Source organism: Budorcas taxicolor, chromosome 10, assembly GCF_023091745.1.
Source record: "Budorcas taxicolor isolate Tak-1 chromosome 10, Takin1.1, whole genome shotgun sequence".
Taxonomy (NCBI): Eukaryota; Metazoa; Chordata; class Mammalia; order Artiodactyla; family Bovidae; genus Budorcas; species Budorcas taxicolor.
This window is the reverse complement of record NC_068919.1, coordinates 79,825,702-79,851,719: the sequence shown is the minus strand read 5'-3', so window position 1 is coordinate 79,851,719 and position 26,018 is coordinate 79,825,702. Positions and strand designations below refer to the sequence as shown.

The following is a 26,018-nucleotide window of genomic DNA, read 5'->3' as shown; positions in this document are numbered from 1 at the left end:
GACTGAGCGCACACATGTACATATTGTTTTCCACCGCAGCTGCACCAATTTACATTCCCACCAACAGTGCAGGAGGGTTCCCTTTTCTCCATATCCTCTCCAGCATTCATTATTTTTATAGACTTTTTAATGTTGACCATTCTGACTGACCTCATCGTAGTTTTGATTTGCATTTCTCTGATAATTAGCAAAGCATCACCTTGACTAATAATCACATGGGTTCCCTCCCTAGGGAGTGTTATACCAATAAGCCTCTGGTCTCTCACTCCCCTCGTCTGCACTCATGCCCAGGTGGAATTCTTTCTGGCCCAAGAATCAATGAAAAACAAGTTAAATGGCCAAGGTCCATCAGAACACAGATTTTTTTTTTAAAGTATTTAACTGTTCCTACTCCCTAGGGTGCTCTTGGAAAATGCCCTGACATTTTCTGGGAGCCTTTTACACAGCCTAACTTAAAACCCAAGATTGTTTTCCAATAGAAAATAGCTCTTTGCAAAAATAAGAAACTGAACATTCATGAAAGATACAGTCACAATTATGAATAACTTTTACATAAACCCTTGCCAGAAATCAGGCTACCCCAATCCAGTTACACTCTGAACGGAAAGCTGTCTCCCATCCCAGGCTAACTTTACACCATCTAGACGCTGCAGGGGGAACTTTGTAAGTCAGAATTCAATGTATCAGTCTATAAAATCAACATGAAGTCCATCAGAGACATGTATTTGCTTAGAGAAGTTTCCAACAAATAGAGAAGGGCATAAGCTAATCTCTGCTGTTGGATGGAGTTTATCACCTGTTCAGATCATAAGATCATATTCACATGTTAAATTACACAGCATATACAGTAAACATGTACTATGACTCAGAGATGCAGGAAACACCCCCACTTATGATGAAATGCTGGCTGGTACCATTATCAAGAGGTTGTTATTTAGCATCTGACACAATATGGTCCTAGAAATATAGAGACTGAAGACAGATCTCTTGTCTTCTGAGTTCTTTTGACGTAGTTAGTAATGAGGTTCCTGCCCTCAAGGAGCCCACACTGTAGTGGAGCAAAAAGAGAAATTACAGCGAACAAACCAACCCATCAACATCAAGGACTTCAGCAGAGACGAGTATAAACAGGCAGGAAGAGGAGAAAGCGAGAGTGAAAGTCATTCAGTCGTCGCTGACTCTTTGCAACCCCGTGGACTATACAGTCCAGGGAATTGTCTAAGCCAGAATACTGGAGTGGGTAGCCTTTCCCTTCTCCAGGGGATCTTCCCAACCTAGGGACTGAACCCAGGTCTCCCTCATTGCAGGCAGATTCTTTACCAGCTGAGCCACAAGGGAAGCCCAAGAATACTGGAGTGGGTAGCCTATCCCTTCTCCAGCGGATCTTCCTGACCCAGGAATCAAACCAGGGTCTCCTACATTGCAGGCGGATTCTTTACCAACTGAGCTATCAGGGAAGCCCACAGAAAGAGCAGTGGGATCTGGAGAGTTGAATTCTCCCAAATAAAAGTCTGCCTCAAATAAACACACACATACAGACACCCCAACACCTCAGATCAACAGGAAAGGGGGGAAGGAAAGAGAATGAAAACATTCCCTGCCCTGTTTCAAGCCAGCACACCCCCCGTCCTAACTGTACCCAAGGAGGTTACCACAATAGACCAAAGTTTGGTCCTTCCTCTTCCATTCTCCAGCACTCACAGGAAGGACATCACAGGGCACCGGAAGGCCAGCACACCACAAGCAGAACCCAAGGCACCATCAGAGCTAGAGAAGCGGCCAAGATATACATATTTTTCAAAGAAACAGGATGGAGGCCAGATGAGGCAGAGGGCAGAAAGGCTGCAGAGGCCCAGGCCCTCTCAGTCTGGCTAGCAGACTCTTGGGGGTCTAGCAGTGTTCCTTCCTTTTCTGAACTTAAACACAGCCCGTCCTGTGGCCAATCTGTCCCAGTTCCCACCATCCTCTGGGCAGCAGCCAGCATGAAGGTGCAACATGGTTTCACACTAGGGGGCAAAATGTCAGGAAAGGCGACAGCCAGGCCTTACCTTCTTGCAGTAGGTATCTGTTCTATCCTACCACTCAATGTTCACATTTGCAATGAACAGATATTCAGGTTCAGTGGTGGTTCCATTTTTACTAATTGGATTTATACACACAAGAACCACATCTTCCTTCTACATGAGAAAAATGAATATCTTCATAACCCCACCACCCAAAGGAAACTATTAACATTTTAATGTGTACTCTTTTTCTGTGTATATTTATCATTTACAAAATGGGAGTTCAGAATACGATATATAATGTTTGGACCTCCCTTTTCTCCACTTTAAATTCACTGTGAACATATTCATGTCAAACACGCAGCACCATTTTTATGGAGTGTCCATAGGCCTATGCCATATCTTACTCTCCTACTTTCTACTTAGGTTCATTCTTAATTCTTCTCTTCCAGTTCTGTCTCATCCAGCCTCATTTTTGCTGAGTGTGACTGAATTAGAGGCACATTGCCTTTACCAGCACATTCTGTGTCTGGTGAGGACCCAACTCCTACTTCATAGATGGCATCTTCTCATTATGTTCTCACAGCAGAGAGAGGCAAGAGAGCTCACTGGGTCTCTTTTATCAGGGCACTAATCCCATTCATGAGGGCTCCACCCTCATGACCTAATCACCTCCCAAAACACCCCCCACACACAATACCATCACATTGAGGGGTTAGGAGTTCAACATACAAACAGACATGGGAACACAACCATTCAATCTGTAACCCTTTAAAGCTCAGCAACTTAAAGCAACGATTTTTCCATGCTCACAGATTCTGTGGGTCAGAAATTCAGAAATGCCACAGTGGGAATGGTTTTTCTCTGCTCCTTGAAAAACTCAAAGAGTTGTTGAGTGGTCTCCCCTCAGGTGTGTGTGCTAGAGAAATTAGCCCTTTTGAAGACAGTGGTGGTGGTGGTTTAATTGCTAAGTCATATCTGATTCTTGTGACCCCATGGATTGTAGCCCACCAAGCTCCTCTATCCATGGGATTTCCCAGGCAAGAATACTGGAGTGGGCTGTATTTCCTTCTCCACGGGATCTTCCCAACCTAGGAACCAAACCCAGGTCTCCTGCATTGAAGACAGTATCTTGAATAGAAGGCAGATTCTTGACCAACAGAGGCACCAGCAAAGGGCCTTTTGAGGACACTGGGACTTATCATTCAGGTAAGTTACACTAACATGAGCGAGAAACGGATTCCATCAACAAGTGAGTTCATGTACACACCCAACAAGTGAAGATCTATACGTAGATAGCTGATTTCCCCACCTTGATGGCAGAGGTGGGAAGAAGTTCCACAAAGGTCCATTTCTGGTCAAGCTTAGTTTATTACATAACTACATTGATCAGAACTATTGCAAATCAGTCTCATCTGCAATGATAGCAAATAACATCAAACTGACTTTGTATGAGCCATTACCGATGTAAAACAAAACTTCAAGATTTCGTGGCTTAAAATAACAACTTTCGATTCTGTGGGCTGACGGGGAGCTTCCTCTGATGGTTTCACTCGTGCAGATGCTTTTAGCTGCTCATTAGGCTGGAAGGTCCATTAGGCTGTCAGGCCCTCCCTGACAAGGTGGGCAAGCCTGGTAGGTTGCAGTCCATGAGGTCACTAAGAGTCGGACACGACTGAGCGACTTCACTTTCACTTTTCACTTTCATGCACTGGAGAAGGAAATGGCAACCCACTCCAGTGTTCTTGCCTGGAGAATCCCAGGGACTGGGGAGCCTGGTGGGCTGCCGTCTATGGGGTCGCACAGAGTCGGACACAACTGAAGGGACTTAGCAGCACCTTCAGTTCTCCTATGCATGGCCACTCATCCTCCAGTAGGTTAGGCTGGCTTTCTTACTTGGTGGCTTCAGGGCAGAAGTCCCAGAGGGTGAAGGCAGAAGCTACAAGGCCCCCTTGAGGCCTAGTCTCCAGACCTCACAAAGAGTTGCTCCCAACACATTCTATGAGTCAAAGTAAGTCACAGGCCAGCCCAGATTCAAGAGGCAGGGACATAGACTCTACCTCCTGGGGAAGGAGCCACAAAGAAACTGTGGCCATGCTTTATCTATCACAGGAAGTTACTGACATATATAAATGGGAGAAAACAGGGGCTCTTTAAGCATAGCTGTATTCAGATGCTCACAACATACTATCAGAAACCTGTCTCTTTCCTCTCTCTGCTTTGCTTTGCTATGTGCTGGCTTTATTCTCCAGCAAACTGTTCACTCATAAGGACCAAGTGACCACCAACCACTCTAGGCCTATATCCTCACAGTGTTCCAGCCCAACCAGAACTTCCATCCCCCAATAGTTGTACCTAAGCCTTAGAATCAAATTCATGGGTTCAAGTTGGGTCTCATGACCATCCCTGACCTAAGAGAGAGCACATACTCATTGATCAAGTCCAGGTCACACCTGTAGCCCACAACTAGGAGGAGGAATCAGTGCACTTCGATGATGGGCACTGAGAGTAAAAAGAAGACAGAGATTCTATTACCAAGGAAGGGAGAATAGATATTAGACAGACCAAAACCACAGATGTTTATTACAATGGGCTTCTCAATAGGTCACAGGACAGAGTCCCCACAGAATGCAAGGAAAAGCTCTCTCCTAATACATCATGCTACTCTGCCAGCTGACATGTCGCAGTTTCCCAGCGGGATAGTATGTGCACCATTGAAGGATTTGTTGTGCATTTGAAAAACAAAGCCTCTAGTGACATGCACTTGCACAATGCTTCCGTCTGGCAAAAGACGTCGTTTCTCAGGTATTTGTCACATTGCTCTCAAAGATGGCTCTCCCCAGTGGGAAGCAGAATGCTTTGTCTTTTAACTCAGTGGTTTTTCCAGATCAGAGGCAAATACAATTTTCTCCTTACCTGCCAAGGACCCATCAAGGGGCAACTCGAATAAATGAATGAGAGAATGAATCAAGATGCCCTTCCCTAATCAAAGTTGCTCATATCCAAAGCTCCCAGGTCCAGGAAGCAAAGATGGTCATAGAGAAACCCAACCAGTCCGTCTCTTTGGAACCTCTTGGAGTCTGCTATACTAATCTACATTGGAGCTCTCATCTTTTCATCTTCATGGACATTCCCTGAGTATGGGATAAGGAGCTGGAAAAAGAAATCTTTGTTTTAAATTTTACCACATCTGAGAGTTGGACTGTGAAAAAAGCTGAGCACCGAAGAATTGATGCTTTTGAACTGTGGTGTTGGAGAAGACTCTTAGAGTCCCTTGGACTGCAAGGAGATCCAACCAGTCCATTCTAAAGGAAATGAGTCCTGGGTGTTCTTTGGAAGGACTGATGCTGAAGCTGAAACTCCAGTAGTTTGGCCACCTCATGCAAAGAGTTGACTCATTGGAAAAGACTCTAATGCTGGGAGGGATTAGGGGCAGGAGGAGAAGGGGACAACAGAGGATGAGATGGCTGGATGGCATCACTGACTCGATGGACGTGAGTCTGAGTGAACTCCGGGAGTTGGTGATGGACAGGGAGGCCTGGCGTGCTGTGATTCATGGGGTCGCAAAGAGTCGGACACGACTGAGCGACTGAACTGAACTGAACTGAACTGATAGCAGTTGCACATGGCCCTTACGACTTGTCTTCCACAGAATTGGACACCACCCTTTTAAAACTGCTACACAGCTAAGATCCTCAGTTTCATGCCAGTACAGGAATGGCTCCCATCCCAAAACAAGATGTTCCTCTACCCTCAAACATGAATATAACACTTGGAAGAGCAGAGGCCAGAGACTTCAAGAAGCTCACTTCTTTCCAGGGAGCTTGTCTTAAAATATGTAAGTGAAAATGAAAGTTGTGTCTGACTCTTTGCAACCCCATGTCCATGGAATTCTCCAGGCCAGAATACTGGAATGGGTAGCCTTTCCCTTCTCCAGGGGATGTTTGCAACCCAGGAATCAAACCAAGGTCTCCTGCATTGCAGGCTGATTCTTAACCAACTGAGCTATCAGGGAAGCCCTAAATATATGTAAGTAATTATCAGCAAAAGCAAATGGAGGAATTCCCTGGTGGTCCAGTGGTTAAGAATCTGCCTTGCGATGCATGGAACATGAGTTCGATCCCTGGTTAGGGAACTAAGATCCCATATGCCTTGGAGCAACTAAGCCCTCGTACTCTGGAGCCCGTGTGGCACAAATACTGAGTCTGTGCACCACAACTAGAGAGTCCAGGCGCCACAGCAGAGGGTCCCACATGACGCAACAAAGACCCCACGTGCTGAATTAAGACTCAGTGTAACTAAATAATTTTTTTTTTAAAGGCAAATGGAATTTGCATTTGTTTATGTTCTTTTGGCTTCCCTGGTGGCTCACTCAATAAAGAATCTGCCTGCCATGCAGGAGACCCGGGCTCAACCTCTGGGTTGGGAAGATCCCCTGGAGGAGGGCATGGCGACCCACTCCAGTATTGTTGCCTGGAGAATCCCCATGGACAGAGAAGCCTGGCGGGCTGCAGGCCATAGCGTTGCAAAGAGTCAGACATGACTGAGTGACTAAGCACAGCACACATGTTCTTTGAAGTCACAGGTTCCATAAGTCATGGGTTCCAGTCCCTGTCTGATAGATTTTATTCCTTTCTACAGTTTTAGCCTAAAGAAGCCTCAAGCTAGAGTAAGCATGAGAATCATCTGAGGCACTTTTCAGAAATACAGATTCCTGGACCTTGCAGCATCTGAGGTGAGCTACAGACTCTACTTTAGGAAATACGGGTCTACAGGATGTAACAAGATTCCTGTCTGCTGGGTCTCAGCTCCTCAGAGCTGGCATGACTTAAGGGTCCACGAACCAGGCCAGACTTTTGTGATTTTATGGTCATGAGCCCAACCAACCTCAGTTAACACAGGGATGGGCAAGCAATCTACCCTGTGATGCACAGCTGACCTGCTCTAGCTCTGAGAAATACCTGATTAGCAGGTTTTCCACAGCTGACACAACACCCTTGGGTGCTGGGGATAGGCAAGAACATGTACCAGGGTCTCACAACAACTATCAGGGAGGAATCCCTTCATGCTTCCTGCACAGAGAGGGAAAAGCAGCCTTTTTGAAATAGCCGGAACATTTTGTTCATGCTATTAATAATGCCCACTCTCAAGAGAAACTGTTTTACCTGGGTCTAGCTTATTAGGGTTTTGTCAGAGCTTAACTGACCTGGGGGAAGAGAAATACCCCATCCCAGCCCCCTTCAGCCATCCGGTCCCACCTAAGGAGAGGAAAAGACTGAGAACATTTGGAAGGTTCCCCGTGCAGAGGCCCAAGTCCACTCAAAGACTGACCCTAATCACAGGCCTACAAAACACTTCCTGCCCCTACACCTTCCCACCACACCACTAAAGGTCTATTTATTTGCAGCCACTTTTACCCAGTATATCATGTCTGACTTTCAATTAAAAATTACAAGGCTTACTAAAATGCAAAAAAAAAAAAAAAAACCACATAATTTGAAGAATTAGAGCAACCACTGGAGTCAGACTCAGATATGGCAGAGACATACCAGATCAAGAACTTTTAAAAAACTATGATTAGTATGCTAAGGGCTCCAATGGAAGAAGCAAACAACATGCAAGAATGGGTCATGTAAGGAGAGAGATGGAACTTCTAAGAAAGAATACCAAAGAAATGCGAGAGATAAACACTGTAACAGAAGTGAAGAATGCTTTTTATGGGATTATTTGTGGACTGGACACAGCTGAGGAAAGAATCCCTGAGCCTGAGGATACAGCAACAGAAAATTTTCAAATAGAATATTGAAAAGCAAAGAAGAAAGACTAAAACAAATTAGAACATTATAACCAAGAATTATTGGACAACTGCAAAAGGCATGTAACATGCATGTAATAGTAATATCAGAATGAGAAAAAAGAGAAATGGAATAGCAGAAATATTTCAAGAAATGATAACTGAGAATTTCCCCCCAAGTAAATGTCAGACAACAAACCCATGGGTCTAGGAAGCTCAGAGAACACCAGAAAAGATAAATTCCAAAAACTACACCTAAGCATTTTATATTCAAACCACAATCAAGATAAAGAAAGAAATGTTTTAAAAAGTCAGAGGAAACAAACACCTCATCTATAAGAAAGCTAAGATAACAATTACATTGGGGTGCTCCTCAGAAACCATCCAAATGAGAAGACAATGGAAAAAAGTGTTAAGAAAAAAAAAAACAAAAACTCATCAACCTAGAAGTCTGTATCCTGCAAACTTGGAGAAAGTGAAGGAGAAATAAAGATTTTCTCAGACAAAAACTGAGGGAATTTGTTGCCTTATAAGAAATGTTAAAAGAAGATTTTCAGAAAGAAGGAAAAGTATGTAAGTCAGACACTTGGGTCTACATAAAGAAAGGAACAGCATTAAAGAAGTAATAAAAACTTTCACATTTCTTATTCTTATTTGATCTAACAGATGACAGTTTGCTCAAAACAATAATAGCACCAATGTATTCAATGACGATAGCATATGTATAACTGAAATGAGTGATACAAGGAACAGAAGGAAGGAATTTGGAGTATTTTGTTATTATAAGGTACTTGCACCACCCAAGAAATAGTATAGAGTTATATGAAAGTGGACTTGAATTAGTCATAAATGTATATTGCAAATTTGGAGAAAACCACAAAAAAAGTTTTAAATAAAGTATAGTGGATATGCTAAGAAAGGAGGGAAAATTAAATCATGTAAAACACTCAATTAAAAACACACCACCAGCAAAAGAGAGGTAGACAAAAAAAAATAGGAACAAAGAACATGAACAACAAATAGAAAACTGGCAAATATGGGAGGTATTAATTCAACAGTACCACTGGTCACTTTAAACGTCAGTGGTCTAAATGCACCAAATAAAAGTATTTGTGCTCAGTTGCTCAGCTGGGTCCAACTTTTTGCAACTCTTTGGACTGTAGCCCACCGGGGTCCTCTGTCCATAGGATTTTTCAGGCAAGAATACTGGAGTGGGTTGCCATTTCCTCCTCCAGGGGATCTTCCCGACCCAGGGATCAAATCTGAGTCTCCTGCGTCTCCTACACGGCAGGTGGATTCTTTACTGCTGAGCCATCATGGAGAAAAAAAAAAGTGGGTATGGTTGGCACAAGCCATCCTATCTGGAAATAGCCCTCCAGGAAGTCATGCTAACAGCAAGGATTTTTGTTTCTGAAATGCTCTAAAAGCAGCCTTGAGATCAGGTGCAGGCCCACCCACAGGCTCACTGGGACTGGCTTTCCAATTCCAGATAAGGGAATGCTCAGCATCCAGTGAAAGGAGGAGGTGGCCGGGCAAAACCAGGCGCTGCTCCTCTGGCTCCACAGACTTTGCCTGGGGACCAGATCTGGACATGTACTGGGCAGTCACCAGCCTGACGCCTAGCTCAGAAATAAGGAGGGCATGTCAGCAGGGCCTTCTGGTTACCTCTTACCAGCAACCTACCATGCCAGGAAAAGAGAAAATGAAAGAAGACTTCAGGAAGGAGAGAGAGTACAGTCCCTCAGAGCAGACATAGCCACATGGCACATGGAGGAAGATCTCACCAAAGAGCATCTTTCCTCCTCCACCCATTTCCATGAGGGGCTTCTCCTGACCTACACTGGATGGCGAAAGGAACGGGGGATGGGGATATTTGATTTATTGCACACAAAAAGTAACTTTGTTTTAAACAAAGGAAATAGAACCACAGATGAGAGGCTCTTCCATATATATTGATGAGCTTTTTAGCTTTAATTCGAGAGGGGAAAACTATAGGAAAAAAAAAATACTGGGTTCTCATATGAATCATCTTTTCTTGTTACATCTGTTCTTTTTATAAGTAGGTAATGCCAAAGCCTTTGACTGTGTGGATCTCAATAAACTGTGGAAAATTCTGAAAAAGATGGGAATACCAGACCACCTGACCTGCCTCTTGAGAAACCTATATGCAGGTCAGGAAGCAACAGTTAGAACTGGACATGGAACAACAGACTGGTTCCAAATAGGAAAAGGAGTATGTCAAGGCTGTATATTGTCACCCTGCTTATTTAACTTCTATGCAGAGAACATCATGAGAAATGCTGGGCTGGAAGAAGCACAAGCTGGAATCAAGATTGCCAGGAGAAATATCAGTCACCTCAGATATGCAGATGACACCACCCTTATGGCAGAAAGTGAAGAGGAACTAAAAAGCCTCTTGATGAAAGTGAAAGAGGAGAGTGAAAAAGTTGGCTTAAAGCTCAACATTCAGAAAACGAAGATCATGGCATCTGGTCCCATCACTTCATGGCAAATAGATGAGGAAATAGTGGAAACAGTGTCAGACTTTATTTTCGGGGGCTCCAAAATCACTGCAGATGGTGATTGCAGCCATGAAATTAAAAGACGCTTACTCCTTGGAAGGAAAGTTATGACCAACTTAGATAGCATATTCAAAAGCAGAGATATTACTTTGCCAACAAAGGTCCATCTAGTCAAGGCTATGGTTTTTCCAGTAGTCATGCATGGATGTGAGAGTTGGACTGTGAAGAAGGCTGAGCGCCGAAGAATTGATGCTTTTGAACTGTGGTGTTGGAGAAGACTCTTGAGAGTCCCTTGGACTGCAAGGAGATCCAACCAGTCCATTCAGAAGGAGATCAGTCCTGGGTGTCCTTTGGAAGGACTGATGCTGAAGCTGAAACTGCAATACTTTGGCTACCTCACGCGAAGAGTTGACTTATTGGAAAAGACCCTGATGCTGGGAGGGACTGGGGACAGGAGGAGAAGGAGATGACAGAGGATGAGATGGCTGGATGGCATCACCAACTCGACAGGCATGGGTTTGGGGTCGCAAAGAGTCAGACGCGACTGAGTGACTGAACTGAACTGAACTGAATATTTACTGAGCGTCCTGCCATTACTTCATTTAAGCTCCACAATGACCCAGCGAGATACATAATATCTTCAAATTACAGATGAGGAAGTTGAAGCTTAGAGGTTAGCTACTTTGCCAAAGGACACACAGCTAGAAAGCAGTAAAGCCAGGGCTTACTCTTAGGCCTCTTTAGACCCCAACCACTACACTACACTCCCTTCTGGATGGGCAAAAAAGCTGGAATGGTAATATCTCAGGCTTCTGTTGCTCAGCAGTGAGACGGGGGATGTATTTCATTCTCAAGGTAAAGGCAGCTTTAATGAAAGAAAAGGTACAAACTGGGAATCCACAACAGATTTGGGCCTGGTCTTTTTCTAAGCCTCTCCCTTGATGGGAGAAGAAAACACAATAACACACCATCAGGAGAGGGCACCTGGTCCTCAGGGCAAAGGAGAAGAGAGAAGGATGGAAATGATGCATCTTATCCTCTGGGCAGCTCCTGACTTCAGGCTACCTGGGGCCAGTGCAGCTGTGAACCTGCCCCAAGAGATAGGAAGCATCCACAGAAGGAGGGCCGTGGACACTTTCAGACACTCTTCAACAAACACAAAGGGTTTCCACTTCAACCCTCAAATTGAGTATTGATTTTAAAAGGTCTCCCAGGAAAACACTGTGCCAACCGAAAAACACACCCTCTGTGCTCTGGCCCGTTTGCCATTTAACTTGGACAGATGTGCACCAACTGCATAGCTACCGACAAGCATGAGGAGTCTTACACCAGACCTACCTTGACTTCAAACTGCATCCATCACTGGCTGCATGTTCTATTTGCTCTGCTGTGCATTTAACTGAAACTGTCAGAATTTGCAGAAACCAGAAATCCATGGCTTTCAGGGACTAAGAAACCAGAACCCTAGGAAATGGAAGGTATAATAACGAGGACGGTTGAAGACTCTGCATGTCCTGAGTTTGTGGCCACATGTTCCAACCACCTTATGCTGGTGAACTGGCCAAAGGCAACTCAGAAATATAATCCTCTCCTAAAATTCAGGCTATTTCCTCCCCTTGGCCAGACTTTGGACACTTTCCTAAGTTCTCCAGGATATCTTTGAATGGAAAAGTCAGGGACAGAGCAATAGAGGTGGAGGTCTGGGTTCTGGCTCCAGCTCTGCCAAGGTTTAGCTGTGTGGACTCCAGACAGTCCACACAGCTAACTCACAGAGGAAACAAAGGCGCCTCTGGTGTTCCTTCCATCTGTGGGCCCATGATGTCACGCTCTCTTCATATTGGGGGCCCTCATGAAGATGCGGAATCATCTTCATGTGGCCTACTCTACTCTTAAAGCATCCAAACTTTCCCTGCACTCCCTTCTTCCTATCAGCTCCTCACCTGGGAACGTCACCTTGGAGGTCATTTATTCTCCTGTGACGGTAAAGCCGTTGATCACACGGCAACAGGAGATCGCCGTCTCTGGGCTCTGACCAGGAATGTCCTCACACTTCCCACCCCACATACCGCCCACCACTCTGCTGGGCTACAAATCCCCAGATGGATATTGTGCTTGTTGCCCCAACGTCCTTTCCACCCTCCCACCTTACACAGCCATGTGGGCAGGAGGAAGGAGGAAAAATAACCTGACCCTCCGTGCCAGAAACGGGTATTCCCCCTCTCTCGCTGCACAGGGATGGTCTAAGGAATCCAGGCCTACATCACTCACAGCACGGCACTTTCCTGGCCAAAGGGATTGGTTAAAAGAGTGGGCATTTGATTCCATTTAGATCAATAATCTAAAACCCAAAGTTATCTGAGAGTACCCAGGAAAGTGTGTCTGGAGGCCAATTCTCTCTTCCCTCCCCTGGAAAGTGTGATGTTTAGATATGAAGCGTGGAACCACTGCAGCAATCCTGCCACCAGGAAAAGCTAGGCTTTGGGTTAAAGGCACCACAAAAAGGCAGAGGGGAGAACATAAGTGCACCGAGTGTTTGATGACACCGTCAAGCTGCTGAATCAAACCAGCCTTGAAATCTACTTTGTATCTGTACCTTCTATTACTTGAGCCTGTGAATCCCCTTCATTGGATAAGCCAGTTCAAAACATGGTATCTGTTTCTTATAAGATAAATTCCCAACTGATATACACGATACCAAAGATCACACACAAAGCTGATCTACAGTCACACTTCAAAGGTCTAGGGATTAGCACCACAGAGTAAAACCAGCTCCCTTGTGCTCTTACCACTTCCACCAGACACCAAGGAAACTCCCTTCCTAGGCCACCAACCAAGAAATCAGGCAGAGTTTCTCTCACAGCACTGGGGTCACATGCAGTCTCAGCCATTGGGAGGCCACCGCTGAGAAGGGAACACAGCCCCTTCCTCTGCAGCCCTCCATGCCAACTCAGAGACAAGAAAGATGGTCCTGCCACACAGAAGGTAGAAGTGCTTTTCAGTATCACTTGCTACTTGTTTAAAAATCAGTGGCGATGCCTATCAAATCAATGGGTCCCAAAATGACCACCACTGCACTCACATCACTTGATGGTATGTGCCTCCTGACGGAAGCACACCCATGAAATATGCTTACTGGAAAACAATATCAGATCTACATCTGAGCAAGCCTCTGGATCTAACTATCATTTCCCAGGAAATATAAAAGATAGAGGAATATGTCACACAGCTCTTTGGGAATATAATCCCAAAAAAGCTAGCATGAAAAACCCTAGAAAACCCTGTTTATTCAACAAATAAATTACAAAGTGAAAAGGAGATGGAGAGGAAACTAGTAGATTAAAAGAGGATTTAGAGAGAAGGCACGATGTGGACCTTAACTGGATCATGATCTGAGACATAATCAAGGAGATTTGAATGTTGATTGAATTCTGTTATATTAAAGGATTATTGTTAATATTCTTTGGTTGTGATGTGGTTTTGTGGTTAGGTGCCTTTTAATGAGTCTTTATCTTTAGAGATAGATGAAAATATTTATGGATAATAAGATATAATGTCTGAACTTGATACAAAATAATATGATCAAAGGACTAGAGGGACAGGTGAAAAAATCAAGTTTGGCCAGGAGTTGTTCATTGGAATTCACTATACTGATCTTTGCTTTTGTATATTTGGAAGTTTTCTTAATGAATGGAAAAGACCCAGAGATGAAGCAGAGTCTAAGCTCTTTGCCAAAGTCTTACCGTCATTTCCAAGAAAGCCTGCTTACTCAAAGTAACGCTTTCTATATAAACTTCCCCGAAGTAATAACCTTGACAGAATATTTCTGGTTGACATATCTTCTTTCTAAACGTTACTGGGGATTTCTGAAATACAGGACAAATGCTCCTTCCATAGGGGCTGCTTAAGAAGTTCCACCAGGGAAGCCCATTTCCCACACAAATGTATGTCAAACATTAAATCAATGGATGACTCGTATACTGCATTTCTAAGAGCCTTTAGAAACTTATTCACCCTAATTTCTATAAACTTAGGAGGAAGAGACCCTTCTCATCCTGACAGCAAAGAGAGAAATCATAATGACAGATGGGTTACACAAAGGTGTAAAATTTAGAAGACTGAAACTAGTATTTTTTCATAATGAAAGGCATTTGCCAGACATGATAGCAAAACAGACTGATATTCTTAGTATTAAAAAAAAAAAAACTCTTCCCAAGTCAGTCTGTGAGGTGAAGAAGAAAAAAATAAAAACTACCACTCCTATTTTAAAAACTAGCAAAAATACTTGACAGATGACTCCTGGAAGAAAAGGAACTAATGTAGGATTGCCAGATACAATACTGGACACCCAGTTAAATTTGAATTTCAGACAAATAACAAAGAATTGTTATAGCAAGTTATTATATTTAGTATAATAAGTATACTAAAACATCTGTTGCTTATGTAAATTTCAACTTATGCAATTTACATTATTTAACATTATATTATTCAAGTTTATGCAATTTACAATTTAGGCAACCTTATATTCATATTTTTATTTGCCAACTCTGGTGACCCTAACCAATGGCCAATAAATTCGAGAAAATGATCAACCTCATCTCTAACTATCAAGGGACAGCAAGTACAACAAGAGCAGAGGGCCCACCAGGCAGGGATGGGAAAAGGCCACTGCACCTGTACCCATCTGGCCCACCTGGAGCTCAGGGGAGGAGGCACGGCCTCAGGGCCTCACAAGGGCAGGAGGGAAGTGGCCAGCACTAGGGTGCTCAATGGGGATCACAAGTGTGGTTGAACGACCCTGAGCATGGCCTTCAGGGCAAAGGAACAACGTGATCAGACTCTCGGAGCAGAGTACACTGTGCAGAAACAGCGCTTCTCTGTCCTACTCTTAGAACTGTGCTGCGATCTATCCAAATGCCTTTTTATCTCTCAGCGACAATGTTGCGATATAGTATGTAATACATGTAAAAAGGAATTTAAATATCCACGTGCTCACCTTCCCCTTTAAAAACACGAAACAGTCCCAACCAGTGTTTCTTTCTCTTCTGCCCTTGCACCCTAGGTAACCACCATAATCTGAGCTTCAGAGTTATCATTACCCTTAATTTTCATATATTTATTTGTTTACTGGCGATGATGCATGGTATGTGGGATCTTAGTTCCCAGACCAGGGATGGAACCCATGCCCCTGCAATGGAAGCACAAAGTCCTAACCACTGGACCACCAGGGAAGTCCATCATACATTTTTTTTAATGTATGTGCTGCTGCTGCTGCTGCTGCTAAGTTGCTTCAGTCGTGTCCGACTCTGTGGTGTGACCCCATAGACAGCAGCCTACCAGGCTCCGCTGTCCCTGGGATTCTCCAGGCAAGAACACTGGAGTGGGTTGCCATTTCCTTCTCCAATGCATGAAAGTGAAAAGTGAAAGTGAAGTCGCTCAGTCATGTCTGACTCTTAGCGACCCCATGGACTGCGGCCCACCAGGCTCCTCCATTCATGGGAATTTCCAGGCAAGAATACTGGAGTGGGGTGCCATTGCCTTCTCCATTTTATGCATGTATGTACCCTTAAATCAAATACATGTAATTTTCACATGCTTTCAACCATCATATAATTAATAGCATCATGATGTATGCATTCTACAATTTGCCTTTCTTCACCGCATATTTTGATTATGAATTTGATCCATAATAATAAGTGATGCTTTATGTTAGTTTCAGCACTGTGTAATATTCTACTATTTGGATATATCAAAATTTCCATTTCTAGTTTCCTGTTGATGGACAGTTAGCTGGTTTACAGTTTTTCCAACCAAAAATTGCTCCTGTGAACATCCTTAAATACATCTCTTAATACAGATTTCAGCCCATTTCTCTGGGGTATATGCCAGAATGGAATTACAAGCTCAAAGGGTATGTGCAGCTTCAACTATAATTCTACAAAGTGGTTATACTAATTTATATTCCCACCAGCAGCAATAAATATACTTTTTACAGTTATGTCCTGCTGAGGTTAATTGAAAACTCTCCTTTAAAGAAGACTGAGTTCAAAGCATGCAGAAATTGATTCAGAGGCTGATATTAATAGTTACTAACTTAAAAATCAACCCCACGTGAGCATAGGACTGACTGTGTCTGATGTAGAAGGGGGCTTATCTGGATTAAGACAGCTTCAGGTATTTCTTTGAATCATGCCTGTTTTAATCTACATTACTTTCATCTGAGATTAAAAATGCTCATTGTAAAAAAAATTTTAATAATTACTAAGATACATCTCATAGAAATGGAATATGCTCATAATGACCACCATTAACAGCATAACATATACCCCACCCCATTTTTCTAAACATAAGTCAACTTTTTTTTTTTCACAAAGGGGATTACTTATTTTGGTTTACATTTTACTTCTTTCTACTATGTAATATTTCTTTAAAAGTAAAGAGACAATCTACATTTATCAAAAATTCTGTTATTCAGTAATTATATACTAAGCACAGAATGAAGTCTATAAAGATAATTAAGCAATGTCACCATTAAGAGACTTCCATTCTAAAAGGAAAGAAACTCACAGCTGTAGGTCACAGTAATGGCCCCCACTTACCAAGTATCCTCTATAACCTAGGCACAGTATTAGACCTTCAATGAGTGTGGTAGGCAGAATAATGCTCAGTTGCTAAATCGTGTCCAACTCTTGAGAGCACCCAGACTGTAGCCCACCAGGCTCAGACTCTGTCCATGGGATTTCCTAGGCAAGAATACTGGAGAGGGTTGCCATTTCCTTCTCCAAAGCAGAATAATGCCCATGTCCTAATCCTAATACTGCTATTAACTGCCATGCTATTCATACTAATAACTAATACATGCTAATAACTGCCAAGTTATATGGCAAGGAGGAATTAAGGTTGCTAATCAGCCAACCTTAAAATAAGGAGAATGGTTTGGGCCCTCCTGGTGGGCCCAGTGTCAGCAATCACAAGGGTCTTTAAGTGGGGAAGAGGGAAGCAGAGTCAGAACCAGACAGATGGCAGCATGAAAAAGACCTAACCTGACTTTGAAGGTAGAAAGGGGCTACAAGCCAAGGAATGCAGGCAGTTTCTAAAGCTAAGAAAATGGATTCTCCCCTAGAGCTTCCAGAAGGGAACTCAGCTCTGATGATTATTCAACCCACTGAGACCTGCGTCAGGCTTCAGACCCCCCAAAATTTGTATTGCTTAAGCCTCTGGGTTTGTATTATTTGTTATAACAGGAAAAGGTATAGGAGTAGGAACAGGAATAGGAGGCTAAGACTTCCCACTTCATCCTCTTGCCACCCTAAAACGTAGATGCTATGATTTCCACTAGACAAACTGGGGAACCAAGGACCCATGAGATTACAGGACCAGCCCAGGCTCACAATGGCAGAGCCAGACTCAAACTTGGGTGTGTCTACCCCTGAAGGTTGTGCCCCATTGCCCTCCCTCTCCGGTCAGCCTAGAATACAGGGCAGATGGGGGCACACACTGCCCTGGGGGTAAGTGAAGCACAGGGGGCTGAGAGAACCCTCCTGGGGCGAGGCTGGGAGGACTGTGTGGAGGCTTTCAAATAATGGGCGGGATTTGGACAGAGATGAGGAGGGAAGAAGAGGTCAGGAAACACAGCTCAGCTCAGGGCAACCAAAGTCTGTATATCCTCACGTGGGGGCAGGGATATACGGTGAGAGGTAAGTTGGGGTACCTCGGAGAGGGATTAATGTCATCCAATACAATAGCCACTAGCCACCTGTGGCTATTGATATTTACACTTAAATTCATTACACTCAAGTTAAAAAGCCACTTCACCACAGTTTTACGCACCACATTTAACACTTCAATAGCAAAGAAACAAACAAACAACACAAAACTCCCTTCAATAGCCACGTGTCTAATACTGGACAGTACAGATATAGGACATATTCATCCCGGCCAAAAGGGCTACTGCACAGCAACACTGACAAAGGGAAGTCATTGGAGTCCTCGTTTCTGGGCCCCTCGGGAGCACTGAGCACCTGAAGGTGGGCTCAGGTATATAACACTGTCCACCTCACCATCTCACTTGTTACTACTGCTGTGTCCTCTCCCCTGGGGCTTTGCAGAATTTTTCGAGAGACATAATTAATATGCCCCATATTTTGAACTCCCAGTGCTGTCTAATAGATGCTCTGTAGTCCTAAAAATGAACCATTCTGGAAAAGTAAGTCCAGTTTTTCTCCACTGCCAACACTTAAAAAAAAAAAAAAAACCATTTGGCCTTTATCTACTAGAATCAGATCGATGCTGCAGTGAGAAATAGTTTTTTTAATGGGAAGGGGCACAGTTGCTGACACTTATAGAGTATTTTTCAGGTTTTAAAATACCTGCCACATTGTCTCACAGAACCTCACTCTGTCTCCATCCTTCCGGATGGTGGCGGGGTTTCTTCTGAGACGCCAGACTTTCTGAGTGGCTTTGTAGAGGCCACCCAGCTCCAGCTCCAGAAGGAAGAGGCTGAAATCAACCGAGGGGACGGCCGAAGTACACAGAGCTCCACACCTAACATGTCCGCCCAAGTGAAGATTAATTCGTGATCTAGCAATTGAGTTTAGAATGACATCAGGTGCAAAAGGAAATCCAACTAATTGTTCTACTGACCTATGTCACTTGGGGTCCTTATGAGGCTGTTGGGAGTGTTGGAGGAGGTCCAGTTCTCTTACCCCCTCAGGGACTCAGGGTTCGCGCACTGCACATTTGTACAACGCTAACCCGTTTGGCAGCCTCACAAGCAGCTCTGATCGATTTCCCATCCGCAGCTCAACCCTTGTCCTCTCCCAAACTGCTTCACGGTGACAAATGCAGCAGGAGGGGGCCTCCACACTGACATCAACCCCCACCAGCAGCAGCGATGCCAAGAACTTGGCTGCTTAAACAATAGAACTCTATGTAGTCAGGAGAGAAAGGGTGCCCTGTACCTGCTAAGCAGGGGCCATGCTCCCCTCCCCAGCCTCTGCCATCGGGAGTGAAGGAAGAGGCCGGAATGAAGGCAGGGATCAACCAGAAACATGCCTCCCCCACCCCTATGGGCAAGTAAGGCTTCTGGCCCAAGTGTCAGCTAGTGAACCTTTCTGCTCTGCAGGGCTAGGGACTCAGATGTACAAGGTTGATCCCCCTGAGCGAGGAAGGTGCACGATGGCCCACAAAGGGTTCAGTTTTACAAACGAGCCCGTTGGCCAGGTGATGTAGATATTTACGCCAGAGCCTCGTCTGGCTCAGGGTCTAACCAGACAAGAATGCAAACAAAAACCAATAATCACTCTCCAGCATGGTATTTCGGGTAGTTTCTAAGACGCACATCTGGAAAGGGTGACAGGAGGGAGCAGAAGGAGACAAGAAAGGAGTCCCTACTCAGGGAATTTGTGTTCATCTGATCTCGGGTGCAAAGAACTGAATTAATCATAATCTTTGGCTATGGTTTTCCAGTAGTCATGTATGGATGTGAGAGTTGGACTATAAAGAAAGCTGAGTGCTGAAGAATTGATGCTTTTGAACTGTGGTGTTGGAAAAGACTCTTGAGAGTCCCTTGGACTGCAAGGAGATCCAACCAGTCCATCCTACAGGAGATCAGCCCTGGGCGTTCATTGGAAGGACTGATGTTGAAGCTGAAACTCCAATAATTTGGCCACCTGATGTGAAGAGCTGACTCATTTGAAAAGACCTCGATGGTGGGAAAGATTGAGGGCAGGAGGAGAAGGGGACGACAGAGGATGAGATGGTTGGATGGCATCACTGACTCAATGGACATGAGTTTGAGTAAACTCCGGGAGTTGGTGATGGACAGGGAGGCCTGGCATGCTGCAGTCCATGGGGTCGCAAAGAGTCGGACACGACTGAGAGACTGAACTGGACTGAACCTGGTTCATGACACACTCAATATTGGCCTGTGCAGGAGCCACACTTATTTTTTATACACCAGCTATTTTGATCTTTGCCAATGGACAAATAACTTCAAACTCACCTCATCTCCCTTCTCCTCTGAAAAGGTAAAGTATTAATACTAACTTACACTAATATGATTTTCCCAGCCAATCCAATCTCGGCCTCACCCTAACCTCCCCTGATCCTGTATACCTTGTTTTTCTTTTCATATAGTTTTCTTGCAGCTATATGTATTCCTAAAAGTTTCTTCTTTGATTTTAGCTGTTTATAAATTTATAAAAGATGTCACATTGCATCTTTCATTGTATTTCTTTTACTTAATATCGTATTACTCAGAGGCATCCATATTTTTGCATGTCACTGTTGATCATGTGTTTTGACTGACTATAATTCTCCGCCCTCCAACTGATGGCTTATTTGGCTCTTTCCAGGTTTGTGGTAGTGTGGATTCAGTTGCACATGTCTCCTTCTGGACACGAGTTTTTCTTGGGCGTATACATCTAGAAATGGAATCACAGGCCGTAAGAAATGTGAACATTTGGGACATTCGCTTATAGTCCAATGGTTAAGACTCCAAGCTTTCACTGCCAAGGGGTCGGGTTTAGTCCCTGGATGGGGAACTAAAATCCCACAAGACAAGCGGGGTGGCCAAGAAAAATGCGTACCTTCAACTTTAGGACATAATATCAAAGTGTTTTCCATTTGCTTGGATTTCCTAGAGTTTCTAAGATGATTGCTTCCTCTTCCTGTCTTCCTCAATTGTGCCAGCTCCATCAGAAGGTTTAAATCAGATTCTTGGCCTAACACCAGAGTAGCCTCTCAGCTAAATCCACCACGTGGAAAAAAGGGGGGGGGGGGGGGCGGGGAAAGGGCTCTTGTTCTGAACACAGATAATAAGAAGGGCATCTCTACAGACACAAGGCCCCACCCTCATCCAGACACTGAGACAGGTTAGTCAAAGAGAAGGGAGCTGTCTACAAGCTGCTTCACATTTGGCAAATGCAAGATTGTTTTTAAAGGGTTTATGTGGAGCCAAAGCTTGTTCCCCTATTCAAGTTTTGTTTGCTCAGTCTCTCCACCCCCACACCTCCCATAACCACCCCACACACTTTAGGAACAAAAGCCTAAAGTGGAAAAAAATAATAAATTGTTAAGTAACCAGTTTCATTTAAATGAGAGCAGGGAGTCCAGCATGGCTGTCACAGTACAGTCAAATTCATTTCAATAAATATTTACAGTACACTTTGCAGTGTGACCAGCACATTGACAAATAACATCTTTACTCTGCCCTCGAGAGGTTGTAAACTTGTTCATTTAACAAGACAAGATCATGGATGGAGTGCCAAAGGGGCAAGTTAATGCTAAGAGGATGAAGATGCTGGTCTGATCTCAAGATGCTCACTGTAAAATTAGCAAAAGTTAAGAACACAAGTGAATCAGATATTGAAGCTGTGCAAAGGTAGAGAGTGATCAATTCTAACCAACTTGGAGAGTGATGCTAGAGCTAGGTTTCAAAGGAGGAGTACTCGAGAGGAGAGAGGATAAAGAATACAGCTAAAAAAATTAAGAAATCAAATTTTTCTTCTATTTCTCAAACTTCTTAAAATCTATTCCCTGCCTCCAGTCCTGTACCAAGAAAGTGGAACCTGTGAATCACTGATAAACATGCATCATCTGGGGACTTGCCTGGTGGCCCAGTGCTTAAGACTCTGTGCTCCCAGAACAGGGAGCAAGGATTCAATCCTGATTGGGGAACGAAGATTCAGCATGCCACTCAGTGAGGCTGACATAAATAAATAAGTACAATGTTAAAGCACCCATCATCTGCATTTATTTGTTCATTCCACAGGTGCCAGGCCCTGTGTGAGCTCTGGGGGATACACCGATGGACAAGCTGGGCACAAACCTGCCTTCAGCCAGCTCCCAGTCTGCAGAACAGATGGAGGTTTAGACAAAGACAGGCAGTGGCTTGGCCTGGCCATCAGACTCCATGGGCCTGAGAGATCCCCTCCCCCATTAACCCTCCCCAGAAACATTTTCAGTAAATTGTGCAGGATTAAACAAATGGCTGCCTCCTCCGTAATTAAAAAGCTCCTGACCAGCATCCCAGATAGCCATGTGGCCACTCAGAGCCGAGAGACCAAGAAATCAGGTGCTTCCTACATAACAGCCTCCAATCTGATACCTGATAGCTGCTGGGAGCCAGAGTCAAACAAATGTCAGGCATTTTATGAAGGCAGGAAGCAAATAAGGGGGCAAGGATTGGAGTCTAGGCCTCAAGGGAGCTCAATTAGTGAGCCAGATAAAGTTAAACCGAAAGGGCACGCTCTGGGTTTCCTAGAAAGCCAGCTGGAAAAGATGCCAATCCCTAAGCCTCTGTCACTCAAAAGATTAACAGAGGAGACCCAGGGATGCCCAAGGGAACACTGCAACGGCCAGATGTTTCTGCTCCTCTCATGACACTGCTGCCCACAACCAGGACCGCATTTCTGACGCCACCAAGAAGCCACAGAAGAGAACTGCAGGCTTCCGGAATAGGTTGAAACTCAAAGGCATCACCCTTTAGAGATGCAGACACAAAAAATCTTGTTAATAGTGCTTTCTTATAGACAAACTCACCTGATGCCCATTTAACAGGAATGGCATCGCTAGTCGGACGAACACTTCCTGCAGCTGCTTGGTGCTGTGAAAAGCACACAAGCTCACAACCTGCACATCCATATATACTGGGATGTGGCTCCCACCACTATGCATGCACCATGTTGCAAGCAAGGCTTTTACCCTCCTGAGTCTCACTTTCAAAATGACGCTAAAAAGACCCACCTTCTTGCTGTTATAAATGTAAGTGATCATGGAAAGTGCCCGGCCCAAGAATTCATAAATGCGGGCTCTTACTGGGGTCTATAAATGCATCCAGGTAACTACATGCTCAACACAGCAGCTTTCCCTTGATACTTTCTAAATGTGTGTGCGTGTGTGGTGTGTGTGTCTGTGTGAGAAAGAGAGAGACAGAGAAAGGGAGAAAAAAAGAGAAAAAAATCCAGCTGGAACCCACAGAAGCCTATTTACACTTCCTATTTGTGTTCTACCATTTCTATCAAATTAATAAACTAAAGAAGCCCAAGGGAAAACTAACCCATGTCTCTATTTTCCCTTGAAGTCCCTTGCTTACCCCTAAGAGCTGCTTCCTCCAGTTGCAGGAGGCAAGGAAGGAGAGCCATATGGCTTGAGACCCTAGACTCGCCCAGCAACAAACGAGCCCCCCACCATTTGTCTCCGGGCCTCTCATGTGGGCGGGCATCCAGCTTTCAGTCGGGTGCTCTGGTCTGCGTCTCTGTCTTGACTGTTCCTAATTATTGGAGGGAACGCCGTGGCTCTCCTGACCTCGGAGTTTAAAAGCTGCGAGTCCTAATATCAAACCAAGCAGCTTCATTTAAAAGGCATCCTCATCTGCATCCATAAAAGTCACTCCCGGAGCCCTGGCTTGCCCCAGCTTCGGGAATGCCTGCTGTCGAGGATTTATGACACGCCCTGGCTCTAATCGGCCACACTTTAACTGCTGCTGTTGCACATCTGGTCATAAAAGCAAGGGCCGGCCCAACATGGGGACAAACACTTTTCTTTCCTAAGTGGCTGCAAATCTGATCTTACAGTGATAGCCAGGCTCAGATGTAATCAGCCAGCATCTGGGCAGTCATTAAGGCTCGTCAAGCTTTGCGAGGCTTTTCCCACACACACGACAGTTATAAAGACGATTCTCACGGAGCAAGCACTGGGAAGAAAGAACCTGCAATCTGAACAGGTGGCAATGGGCTAGGCCAAACAATATCCAGGAAAGCACAAGCTGGTTAAGGAGCCAATCTTTTCACAAAGATACTAGCTACTTCCACATGGACTCTCCTGTTGCCTGGAGAAGGCAGGCAGTTGTCTGTCGAGATAGTTGTCAACAGACAACTGCCCTGACATAAAGTAATTCTTGGCCAGAGATCCTCTAGTCATCGTTGTTGTTTAGTCACTAAGCCATGTCTGACTCTTTTGTGACCCCATGGACCGCAGCCCGCCAGGCTCCTCTGTCCATGGGATTATCCTGGCAAGAATCCTGGAGTGGTTGCCATTTCCTTCTCCAGGGGATCTTCCCACCCCAGGGATAGAACTCATGCCTCCTGCCTGGCAGGCGGAGTCTTTACCACTGAACCACCTGGGAAGCCCCATCCTCGGGATCAGTTTGGTCAAATGAATCAGTGGGTGGTTTAAGAGTACACTTTTTAAGGTAGTGGAATCCTTCATTAGACTAACTGGGTTATACGGGAGCAAGAATCTAGCCCAGAAAGGAACACAATGCTGTCGGTTCCGGAGGTTTTACAGTGCCTTGGACAGCCTGCCCTGTGCGCAGAATTGGCACGTTTCACATCGTTCAGGAACTCCAATCAGACCAAGGTTCAACAAGCAGTGCACCCTCCCAGGCGGAACGCAAGCAAAGAGCTCCTCGAACACTGCCAGTTCCTCTCCACCAGCTCTCCACAGCCCCCCATCTCTACCCCTCCTCTGCGGCTGTGCCCAGCAGGAGGGAGCATTAAAATTATCTGCTGTGGGTTTTACGAGCAGCGATCGCTTTTTAAAACAACAACAACACAAGGTCCTTGTGTGGCTCTCCGGTAACCTAAAACCCTGGAGGCAGAGCTGCTCTCCCCCGAACCGCCCCCCGCCCCTGCCGCCGCCGCCGCCTGCCAAGAACGCCAGCGCTCTAGGACCGCGCGCGGGGTGAGCCCACCGAGCAGCCCCGCTTGAGCGGAGAGCCAGGAGGCACCTCGGATGCCGGAGGCACCTCTAAGGGTCTTGGAGCAAAATGCCCCGAGAGGAGAGATGGGGAAAGAGAACTCACCAGTGACAGTAGGGGGAGAGGGGGAGGAGGGGGAAGGCAGAGTCGGTGCTGCAAGAAAGAAGGGGTGGGGCGGGGGGGAACAATGGGAGAAATTTTAATTTCAGCAACTTCGCCAAGAAGCCCACCGGCGACGGGGTAGTAGGTTGGAGGGGTGGGGCACAGGTTCTGATACCTCCCTCTCCGGTCCCCAAGGGATGAAGGCCAGCGACCTGCGGTCTCCTTCCGCAGGTGGGCGCGCGGCTGGGGGCGCACTTACCCTGGGGCCGGTGGTGCGGTGGTCGCGAGCCGGGGACAGCTGCACTAACACCAGCAGCAAGTGGGGCGTGAGCAGGCGGGCGCAGCGCGCGGGCAGCATGGTGCCAGGCCGGTCCGGGCAGCGGGCTGCGGACAGGGGTGGCGGGCTTCACGGAGCGCACGGCCGCGCCGGCCTTCCTGCCTTCCTTCCCACCCCGGGGGACCCTGGCGACGGCGGGCGGCGGCAGCGCGGGATCGCGGAGGCTACAGTCGGAGCGCGCGCTCATGAACCGCCCCGGGAGCGGAGCTGAGCGCGAGCGTGTGTGCTCTGCGCGCGGCGCTCTCCGCTCGGCTGGGCCGCGGCGGCAGCAGGTTGGATGCCAGAGCCCGGGCCATGGGAATTCCCGTTATAAACCCCCGGGAGGGGCGGGGCGGAGCCCGGCGGCCCTGGCTGACTGGCCGAGAGGCCCGTGGCAGCCGCCCCTCGGGCAGGTGAAAGCCAATGGGAGAGAGGAAAGAGGGGCGGCTCGCGACCGTCCCCACCGAGGAGCGACATTTGGTGGCTCGGCCGAGTGGGCTCTAGGAGAGACCGGCATAACGAGGAACTTTATCTTGGCCCTTCGGTCCAGAAAAGCGTCCGAGAGCTCCAGCAGCCTGAACGT

General features: G+C 45.6%; 1 protein-coding gene across 1 annotated transcript in view; it reads right to left on the bottom strand.

The window, feature by feature from the left end:
• The window catches only part of SMOC1 (SPARC related modular calcium binding 1), a 145,399-nt gene extending 119,766 nt beyond the window's left edge, over positions 1 to 25,633 (bottom strand). The window contains exon 1 of the mRNA XM_052646558.1: positions 25,379 to 25,633. Within this exon, the coding sequence (XP_052502518.1) occupies positions 25,379 to 25,477 (99 nt within the window). The 5' untranslated portion in view covers positions 25,478 to 25,633. The remainder of the gene's footprint in view (positions 1 to 25,378) is intronic.
• Positions 25,634 to 26,018: the final 385 nt, after the last annotated feature.